Below are 11,184 nucleotides of genomic sequence, written 5' to 3'. Positions count from 1 at the left end.
GACAGATCTAGCTCAACCAATACCCATTTATACAGGTTATAGCTTCCTCCCACTTCGTAGAAGCAACCATATGGACAAAGCCACCGTTTAAAAACGGATCCTCATAAATGCCATATAACCAAATGCATTTAAGCAATGCAAAAGTTAAACACAATGGGCTTTCGAAATGTTGATACAAATGAAACATATCTCTATGGAGTATAGCCTTACTTGTTATGTGGAAGAACAACAATTCATTAGTATTAAGCCCATAACTAGAACCACTGCAAACCTTATTTTAGTAGAAATTATCAATCCACAGAAAACTTGCAATGCCTTCCTTTTTAAAGAAGTTCCATTGCCTAGAAGTGTTGGTGAATTTTCATTAGTGGGGGAAAACAACAAAAGAAGACCTTAATCATTTAAATTTTACAGTTGCCAAAAAAGATCCTAACCTAGAACGTACATTTTAATAGCAATTTCATTGGCCTATATTGTGATGCGAAATGGCATACAATCAATGGCATTCATAACAAAACAGCAAGAGATCAGTTATTGATGTGATGACACATTCTACTTACAACATGATATCCAGGACTTTCCCCACAGGGAAGCAGCGAGCACGACAAACATGTGTTCCGCCTTTGGCAATGGTTCCTTCCCATTTCCACTCAGTTAAAGATGAGTTACCAGGTTCAGGTGTGAGTCTTCTCTTCTCAGTAGAATATGATTGCAGAGCACTGGGACCCACGTGGAAACTATCACTAGGCTTCCAATGCTCATCCCTGTCTGACTGAGCAAAAGGGGAATTTGGTCTGGGATCAAAAGTTTGTCTATGCACAACAGGTCCAGCGTCAATTCTTTTATCGAGGATCTCATGTTGGGGCAAATCAGTTATTAACCTTAGGAAAGTGTGTCTCTGCCTTTCTAAATCAGAAAGAGGATATTCTGGAAGCTCCTTTTCAGGAGGAAGAGATCCAGTCTTCAGTTTTTTGGTGTCATGTTGATAATACATATCATCTGGATAGTCCCGTGGATCTTCAAACAATGCATGCTTTTGAGGATATCTCTGAGGAAAAGCACCTAGATGAGCTTGCCTATCTCTAGAAGGACTTACTGAGTGCTCAAGACTGTCCTGTAGTATTCCAAGTGGTGGCACCTTTTCACCAACTCTCCTTTGTTCATATGAACTGAATCCACTAGCCCGTGAAGAACCCCTTCTATCTGAATCATAAGTATCAGGATCTGCCAAGTCCCATTTTGGGAATATAATAGGGGAACTAGCACCACGGTCTCCACTGAAGCCTGCAACACTCCTATCTTGTCTCAAGTTCTCAGTCGATCCATGACGGCCACTTGATGTGTAAAATGGGGATGAAGGGGTGTTCATTGAAAACCTCCCACTGCTTGATGAACCAGCTTCACTCTTAGCAAAACAAATATGTACACGTGGATTTCCAAATAACTTTCCCTGCAGAGTATCTCTTGCTCTGCGTGCTGAAGTTACACTCCTAAAACGAACAAAAGCATAACTACGACCTGGAAATGTTGTTATCTTCTCGATCTCACCAAATGGAGAAAAAGCCTTTCTCAAAGCTAAATCATCCACATTTAACTGAGATGGAAACCCTATCCACAAAACCTCACTGGGTTCTGGGTTTTTATCAGTCAGCTTGGATTTGTCAGGATAAGGAGGCTCAGGACTACCACGGCGTCCTCTAAACTCTCTAGAAGAGAAAGGAGATCCTCTTCTCCCTGAGCTTCGTTCATCCCAAGAGTAATCATCATCACGTGTTAGTGACGGTGGCTTATCCTGTATTTACAAACATGCTGTGTGAAATTCCAATATTTTTCAAGCACTCAGAATTCAGTAAATTTAAATGGGATAACGAATGAAATGTACAAACCAAGTTCGAGTAACATGGCAGGTAGTTAATTTTACTTGACACATACAAGTCTGAGAGCAGATGGCACTGGTCCCTCAAATGATCAAGGGAATCAAATAGAAAGTTACCTTCACTTTAACCAAGCACAAAGAAAACCATATCTTTTGACTCACGTAGTGTATTCACTTAGGCCATCAAGAAACAGGATTCAATGTACGAATTAAGCTTATTGTCATATTCTTTCATTCGGAAGCTACCAATCTCAACTATTTCAATTTAGCTTGGTAAAATACAAAATGGGTCAATTTTTGCCCTTTTCTGTCTGAAAATTTTTGCACAATACATTTCAAGACATACTGCACAGAAACTTCCGAACTATTATATTCATACCCATTGAGTATTTTACATGTGGAATTAGCAATGGCAGTTAAGTAAATCTTGTACATTTATATCAAGGAATCAATATAATTCCACATGATGCAACTAACCAAACCCCCTATACATGAAGTGTCAATTCTTGCCTCAAGAGAAACCTAGTTTTGCAATATCTACATCATTTGAGAATTAAATCTGGAATAATTTGTTCATAAAACGTCACAGCATTACAATCACTGCTCTTGTTTGATTCTGAAAAGTTGGATAGGGTACTGAGAGTAAAAGAAATGATAACTAATACCCACAAAAAAAGTGAGAGTAGGATGATTACTGAGGAAAAATGTGTTACTCTCGAATGTTAAAGATTGTGTTTAGGAGGAACCCTTGTTTTTAACACTTTAACAGGTTTTGACTACATTGACTTGCAAATAACAACAAATTTTTATAGGAATTCCTTGTTTGGGATTAAGTAATTTCTAGGTTCCTTTTGTGGGAAATTTTCCCTTCATTCTTGTGACCAAGACAAGAATTCAATAATATGCCAGTCATATTCCAAAAGAAATCCTGCAAAGATTAAACCATAGTTGGTTATCATATGCACATCGAACTGGCATTTAAATGGACAAGATGTCCGCTGCCAGCAATTGACTTGTATTCCAGGTAATTTTGTAACAAGTAACTCTAAAACAAACATAGGGTCAAACATCGTTGTAATATTTAAATGCTAATGCAGAGCAAAGCCCTATAGCTGATAATAGATGTTAAATAACATTAAGTAAGTCTATCTTGCCAAAAGAGAAAAGGGAGGCTCCATGGAAAAACAATAGTTGACGCTTCATGACAATCACAAGGGGTTTGCGCCTTGCTTCCAGTTCTAATTACCCAAAAGAACAGAGTGCATTAAAGTCAATTTTAACAGAGACTAAAACCAAATTGGTCCTTTACATAGTTAAGCGATCAAGTAGATGTCATGTTTATTCAGCCAAACAAAAAGGTTGCTTCTGTGTCATGTGTCAATACGAAGCAACTAGGGCGAAATTGATTCATAATATATAAGAGCAAAGCACTTGAAAAGAAAAGGAAAAAAAAAAAAAATCTTATATATACGTACTAGGAGGTCACCACAGCTAGGATGTCAAGAAATACATGGTTCTCATCTCTATGACATGTATACTGGTTTTAGAAAGTAAAAGGGGTCCAATCAACAGGATAATTATAGAATCTCTTTTACTTTGATCATTGCTTCGTATGCCCCTTATTGTACCACTTATCTTTTGCAATTGAGGCAAATAAACCTCTTCTACAGTTCAAATTCATTGTAAAAAGCGTATTACTTGAGCCTCACAGCAGAAATTCAATCTATAAGTCACCATTAGTGCCCTAGAGAAACCATAACGGCCAGTAGGTAGATTATGGTTGTAAAGTTAAATTGGATTTACTCACTTTAAAATGTAAACTGACAAGTATAATAATTAAGCCTCCCACAGTTTTAGACGACCAAATTCTACAATTAATTTGGAGAGAGAGTGAGTGGAAATATGCTGCCACCACAATTGTGGAGCTATAGGAGGTTGTAAGGTTATTTTGAGTATTACAAAGTTGCAAGTGCAGGAAGGTCAAAGTTCAAGGGATCTATGACTTCTCAATCAAAGTGAAAATTAGGACATTTGCTAGGATGAACCCTATTGCCTGGTTGATACCACTAAAGAAAAAATTCCATTGCAAATGTGTGAAGTGTATCATGCTTATCGCAGTTTAGAAGCTGCCAAGCTCATAGGAATAGCACAATAGTCTCAGCATGATGGCTGCAATATAGCTGTGGCAGCCATCAATTTATGGCAAGGACCACGTTCAAGTGGGTAAGCAGAGGAGATTGTTCACATCTGTCATGAGCCCAGGAGTTCCATCGAAGGATTCTCGGGCCTTAAATCTGATCAAAACCTGGCTGGAACCCTCCTTCATGTTACTAGGGAGCTCCTTTAGCCTCCAGCTCGATTTTGTTTCCTTCATCGTTTTGAATTTTCTGACAAAGCATCTCATCCTGTCTCTGTCCTGCCTCTCTAAATGACATTAATGATTCTATTTTAAAAGGTACAGCCTTTGCATGAAGAACAAGGTATTTTATGTCCATTGTTAGTGATACAGTAAACGATGAGCAGAAAATTAGGAGGATGAGGATGACTATCCCACCTTCTCATGTGATCATCGTTCTCCACTACCTCTTAAATCCCTTTCGTTATGTTTGTATATTATTATTATTATTTTTTCATTTCGAAAATGTTCTTCAAATCCGGTTGCCTCAATACAACAACATCTGGCAACCATCTGCCATAGCACCATGGCAAAGTTTAGGCTTTTAACAGCAGCCACAGCAAATCCTGGAACCTCGCATCATGTGATGAAGGTCCAGACTGCTCACGTTTGTTGATGTTTATCGCTCATGAGAATACTTTTTCTTTAACCTCCAGTAACATATACCAATATCAGGTTCTGGAAGAATCTTTAGTTGGGCAAAATTTCCTTTTCACAAGTTTCTGTATCTAAGGCATCCATAGTTCATATCAATGCTCCATCCGTAATTTCTACAATTTGAAAGATCCCATTTGGATAGCAATACTTAACAAGATTCCTATTATACCCTGCAGTTGCACAGCTTAAAGGTGCTTTCCAATAGTTAAAGAGTGTGCTGTGGTACAATTCATGGTGTTTGGCTGATAATCAGAATTGCAAGCAGGCATTGATCAAACATCAAAGCCTCGGACATCATATGAACAACTGATTGAATATTTGACAGCGAATCAGATGCCCCATGTAAGCCATTGAAAGCCAGAAATAATTAAAATGAAAGGCTATTTTATGTGGTACAATGCAACTTGCTGTGGGTCTTAAGTTATAACCAAGCATCACCAAAATGATGTCAGCAAAACACTCCACATTTCCCCAACTTTTTACAGAGATATTAAGGAATTGAAATATTTTCAAATTACTTACAATATCCATGGATTGGAAACAAGAAGTGAGATTTTGGATCTGTCTTTCATCTTTAGTAGCATTCTGATTTGCATTTATTTTCTCATATATTGACCAATATTTTCTTCTACTAACAGAAACATTTAATCAGGTTATGAATTGAACTTAGGTGCATATGTAACTTGTTAAACTCAAGTTGTTCAACTGCTTCAAAACCAGTCAACTATATCTCCTCCACCGGATTAAAATGCCTCAATACAAAGCCATTTTAGCTCTCTTTCAAATGCTATGGCACTGTAATTAGAGGATTTGAATTGCTAACAAAGAATAAATAATCTGCCAACCTTGGAAAATGTGCATGCTCTCATTACTCATCCCTTAGGAATAAACTATTTTATTTAGGATGAAAGTGGGAGATGAATCCAGAGTTCATCAGTTACAATCATGTTCATTGCTCATTGCTCGGATACATATTATCATTATGATAAGCTGCTAGCTCATAGTGCAAGTAATGGGGATTGCTACCCAAAGTTGAACTGCCAAGGGCATAGAAGACCTACTGCCTTCAGTGAAGTTTCTTTCCTCGTTTTCTCAAGAAATTTTTTCCACAATGGCTATAGTCTACGAGCATGCAAAGGCTACCAATTGTATAGTATAAGAAGCTCCAAGAAAAGACAGTATAAATGAATGATTACTGAGTAGCTAAAGCTCCAATTTTTCTGGCAAGAAATTAACTCAAAGCATCCTGTTTGATTGAAAGACTTGTAAATACTGTAATCTGGAATAGTAACTCCATTTGAATGATGGTAATCTTACACCTTGTTAGATTAATAGATTTATTGAAGCCAGTGCGTTGACGTTAAAAGTTTGATCAGGGCAGAATTTATATTCATCTTATACAAACATGTTCTTCAGGTCTAAGAATAAGATGTTATTATATATTATATAATTATCTAATTGCCTAATCTGGCTCTGGCTGGCAATAGGAGCAAAAGAACATTGCTATTTTTTTCTCACTTTTTTTAATGCATTTGGCATGAGAAATCATAGAGATCAAAATCTTATCACATTTCCGTCTCCTTAAAACAAAATTATATCACAAGGACATCTGACACAGTTTTTGGCCCCCGAGTCCGCTATGCGAAAAATAAGTTCAGAACAAGAGAAAGGTAGTGAACAGCTCATGCTGTATGCATCCAGATAATGATAGTAACTTTATTCTTCTGGAGAAGTGAATTTATCACTATGTACCGTTGCTTGGATTGAACCATTTATTGAATGGAAAGCAGCAATTTTTCTGCATCTTTTATGTCATGGGCATGTTATGAAGCACTTAATTTTATGGTCTATTTTATTTACATCACATGCAGTGAGTTGGATGCCAAGGCTGCCTTACAAGTTTTTCCCATTTAAATTAAGCATATTCTGGCCTTGAATATATAATTTATTTGAACTGCTGGAGAATGTACATATGCGCATATAAAAGCATCTGAAAAAGTATTGGACAGAAAAAGGTGGGCAGGACTGACCGCCTTCGCAAACTCGACTCTAAGCGGGTTGCCTGCAACAGGAAAACCTTGAAGTTCATTCAAAGCATCAATAGCATCTTCATCCCTTCTGAAATTGATAAAAGCATAGCTACGACCAGGCTGGAATGCAACGCTTTCAAGTGGTCCAAACTGCAGAAAATGACGAGCAAGGTCATTCTCTGTTATACTGTGCGACAGATTCCCAACCCAAAGGTGCCTGGAAGGGGGGTTGCTGCTGGTGCTGCGCCCGCTGCTGCCTTTATCTTCAAATCTTGAAGGGTAATCCCTTCTAAACCGGTCTCTTCCACCACTTCGATTTAACTATAGCAAAAGCCACAGAAAATACCCACTCTCAAATATAGCTATCTTTGGGTTTTCCCTTTATGCTCTTTACGAAAAGAATAACATGTATCGGCATTGAATGGAAATGGGCTTTGTTAATCTCACAAACCATTATAGAGTAAGAATCAGGAATGCCCACGGGGCTCGATTGGTAGTGCTTCAAGTAAGAAACAAAGAAAAACAAGAAGCAACATGAAGCTAACTAGTAGTAACTGAATGATCAAATAGGACGCACGAAACTGACCATAGCTGAGTGAAGAGGGAAAGTTGCGCACCAACTTGAACACCAAATCCGATTACTTCAACCTAACAACTCAGACATAAACAAAAATAAATTGATATTCTCAATTCCTCGCTTCCGTGACTCAGGATCTGTGGAGTAGATGTTGTAAGCCCTGGGTACACTGCCTACCTCGTGCGCCGTAAAGCTCACAGTGCATTTAGGGTTTCGAAGGGGTTATTGTTCATCGCGTTTGGCCGAGGCGGCTTGGGATAAGCTTTCGCTTCACGATAGCGGGGGATAGGCTATATAGGGCGAAGATCCGCTATTACCACTATTTTTTTTTTCGGCCAACCGCTAAAGTTAGAATACTTTAATTTTAATTTAATTTAAAGTTGGCAAAAAATTAAGGGGAAATCACAAATAAAGACCCTCAAATTAGTAAAATCACTCTATGGTCACCTGAATATGCCAAATTACCATGAGGAACCCGGTCTCAAATTGTAATTATGAAATCATGGCCAAATTACCAAAATACCCCTCTTTATTTTTTTTTTTTTTAAAAGAAAGCCACTGCCTCACCGGAATCCGGCCACCGGCGCCGGAGCTCCGGCGGCCGGACGCCGGGGTCCGGCAGCCGAAGCTCCGGCGCCGGCGGCCTTCTTTTGTTTTTTTTTTTTTTGCAACTGTTTTTTTTAAAATACTGAGGGAAGTGAGGTTGGGGGGATTTGATCCCCCAACCTAATGCTTCCCAAAATAAGAAATGACCATTGAGCCAACAAATTTTTTAACATTATGATGCAAAAAAAAATATAAGTTAACTCATTTACTCTTGTTCCAAGTAATAACAATAATACATTTGGAAATAACAAGTTCTGATTCTAAAATAACATGTCTGGAATAAAAATTTAACAATATGTTTTTTTATAACAATAAATTTTGTTGCAGGCAATAACAACAATACATTTAAAAATAACAAGTTTTGATTATAAAATAACAAGTTTGAGATTAAAATTTAACAACACGTTTTTTTTATAACAACACACTTTGTTTCAAGTGATAACAACAATACATTTAAAAATAACAAGTTCTGATTATAAAATAACAAGTCTGGAATTAAAATTCAACAGCATTTTTTTTATAACAATTAATTATTTTATACTTTTGGAAAATAAATTATTTATAACTTATAAAAAGTACTTGTAATCTATTTAATTTGCTAAAAAAATAATTTTTATCTCCAATTTATAATCAGAACTTGAAGTATAATTTTTTATAGATTAAAAATACTTTTTTATTGTTCAAATTTATAAATAAAATTTAGGGAAAATGGCAACACACTTTTTTAATTTTTTTTAGAAAATGTTTAATCTATATATCTATACAACTTATTATAAATCAAACTACTTCTTATAAATTATAAATAGTACAATTTATTGTAGATTAAAAATACTTTTTGACTGCTTAAATTTATAAATGAAATTTATCTCTAATTTATAATTAAAAATACTATTTTATTCTTTAAATATAACAACTATTTTTAATATTTAAAGAATGAAATAATATAAAATTTATACTATGATTAATAGATTAAAAATGCCTTATTATAAATACTTTATAATTTATAAGAAGTAGTTTGATTTATAATGAGTTGTATAGATATACAGATTAAAAAGTATTTTTTAGAGAAATAAATATATTAAAAATATTTTTATAAGTTATAAATAATTTATTTTTTAAAAGTATAAAATAATTAATTGTTATAAAAAAACGTGTTGTTAAATTTTAATCCCAGACTTATTATCTTATAATCAGAACTTGTTATTTTTAAATGTATTGTTATTATCACTTGAAACAAAGTGTATTGTTATAAAAAAAAACATATTGTTAAATTTTAATCCCAAACTTGTTATTTATAATCAGAACTTGTTATTTTTAAATGTATTGTTGTTATTACCTGCAACAAAATTTATTGTTATAAAAAAAACATATTGTTAAATTTTTATTCCAGACGTGTCATTTTACAATCAGAACTTGTTATTTCCAAATGTATTGTTGTTATCACCTGGAACAAGAGTAAATGAGTTAACTTATATTTTTTTTTGCATCATAATGTTAACAAAAATTTGTTGGCTTAATGGTCATTCCTTATTTTGGGAAGCATTAGGTTGGGGGATCAAATCCCCCCAACCTCACTTCCCCCACTATTTAAAAAAAAAACAGTTGCAAAAAAAAAAAAACAAAGGAAGGCCGCCGGAGCTCCGGCCGCCGGACCCCAGCGTCCGGCTGCCGACAGTGGCCGGAAGCGGCCGCCGGAGCTCCGGCGCCGGTGGCTGGATTCCGGTGAGGCAGTGGCTTTCTTTTTTAAAAAAAAAATTAAAGAGGAGTATTTTGGTAATTTGGCCATGATTTCATAATTACAATTTGAGACCGGATCCTCATGGTAATTTGGCATATTCAGGTGACCATAGAGTGATTTTGCTAATTTGAGGGTCTTTATTTGTGATTTCCCATTTCTCCAAAAATTAATTTAATTCAAAATACAACCATCAAATAATTAATTAACATAATTAAAAAATTATTTAAAGACAATTAATATGTAAAATAATACAAATTTTTTCCCTAAAATATTTTATTTATGGAAAGGGTAAATAGAGGAGAGAGAATGAGCGGAAGAAAAAGATAAGAGACATAAAATTAATTAAGGATAAAAATAAAATAAAAGTATTAAATTATTAGACAAATCTAAAGTGATGCTTATAAAAAACCCAAACCCTTTTAAAGATTTGATACTTATATTTTGAACTAGGTAGAGTATTTGGGAACGTTTAGACGCTAAAACTTGATCTCATTTTAGTTTTAGTTTTTAAAATTTCAAACTAATAATTTTGGTCCCTAAAATTGATATTATTTTGATTTTGGTTAATGTGACATTAATTTTAAATAAGTGATTTTGATCCCTAAAATTTAATTCCATTTTAATCTGACTTCAAATTTTTAGTTCGTAAAATAAGGATCAAAATCAAAATGAGGTCAAATTTCAACAATCAAAATCATTTGTTTCAAATTTTAATGACTAAAATCAAAATGAAATCAAATTTCAAAAACCAAAATTATTAATTTCAAATTTAAGAATTAAAACTAAAATAAGATTAAATTTTAATAACCAAAAATAGAATCAATGCCTTGTGAAATTTAATATTGGTCCTGTTGAGTTTTCAATTTGATTCCCAAACATTTCAAAAAATTTTTAAATCACTTCTAATATAGTCGGATTATTTTCTTTTATAAGAATATATAACCGGATTCTATTTCTATACATATTACAACTAATTTTTGGTAACTTGTACCAAAACCATGATTTTGATGAAAAAATATGTTGTGAAAAATTATGGGTAAAAATCTAAAAATGCCCATAATCTTTTGCACAAAGTATTGCTATCACCATAAATAATCTTGGATGTAAAAATATAAATAAATCTTTTTCTATTACTTTTTTGGAAAATTAATCATTTGGTCACTGTAGTTTTTACTTATTTATAACTTAATTCTTATATTTTGACTCAGTCCAACTTAATCCATATAGTTTTGATTTGATTATAACTCAGTTCTTGAAGTTTGACTTACTGTAACTCAATCCTTATACTTTTAACTATTTTATAATATAATCCCTCCTTATATAATTTTATTTTTTTAAAAACACAAGAACTAAATTATAGAATAGATAAAACTATAGAAATCAAGTTGCAGTGAGTCAAACTTTAGGAATTAAATTACAACTTGTCAAAACTATAAAGATCGAGTTGGATCGAGTCAAAATATAATGATTAAGTTACAAACGTGTCAAAACTATAAGAACCGAAAGATTAATTTTTCCTATTTT

General features: G+C 34.1%; 1 protein-coding gene across 2 annotated transcripts; it reads right to left on the bottom strand.

Moving 5' to 3' along the window:
* Positions 1 to 260: 260 nt before the first annotated feature.
* LOC114752222 (serine/arginine-rich splicing factor SR34A) lies at positions 261 to 7,538 on the bottom strand. Of its 2 annotated transcripts, none has more exons than XM_028940945.1 (3): positions 7,191 to 7,277; positions 6,740 to 7,060; positions 261 to 1,792 (listed from the first exon to the last, which is right to left on the bottom strand). In XM_028940945.1, the coding sequence occupies exons 1-3, from the start codon at positions 7,191 to 7,193 to the stop codon at positions 557 to 559; spliced, it is 1,560 nt and encodes a 519-aa protein (XP_028796778.1). In that variant the 5' UTR covers positions 7,194 to 7,277; the 3' UTR covers positions 261 to 556. The 2 variants fall into 2 exon arrangements, with proteins under 2 accessions (XP_028796778.1, XP_028796777.1); XM_028940944.1 differs by lacking the exon at positions 7,191 to 7,277 and adding an exon at positions 7,326 to 7,538 and having other exon boundaries at positions 264 to 1,792.
* Between the last annotated feature and the right edge of the window lie 3,646 nt (positions 7,539 to 11,184).

This window comes from Neltuma alba, unplaced genomic scaffold (assembly GCF_004799145.2).
Source record: "Neltuma alba isolate B1F8T4 unplaced genomic scaffold, ASM479914v2 tig00007287_pilon, whole genome shotgun sequence".
NCBI lineage: Eukaryota > Viridiplantae > Streptophyta > Magnoliopsida > Fabales > Fabaceae > Neltuma > Neltuma alba.
This window is presented reverse-complemented; position numbering and strand designations above follow the sequence as displayed.

Bases quoted from the DNA above. Each gene is read 5' to 3' on its own strand.
- LOC114752222 (XM_028940944.1), bottom strand. The intron at 1,793-6,739 runs GTCAGTCCTGCC...TTGTAAATACAG, and splicing joins GAGTCGAGTTTGCGAAGGCG to GATAAGCCACCGTCACTAAC.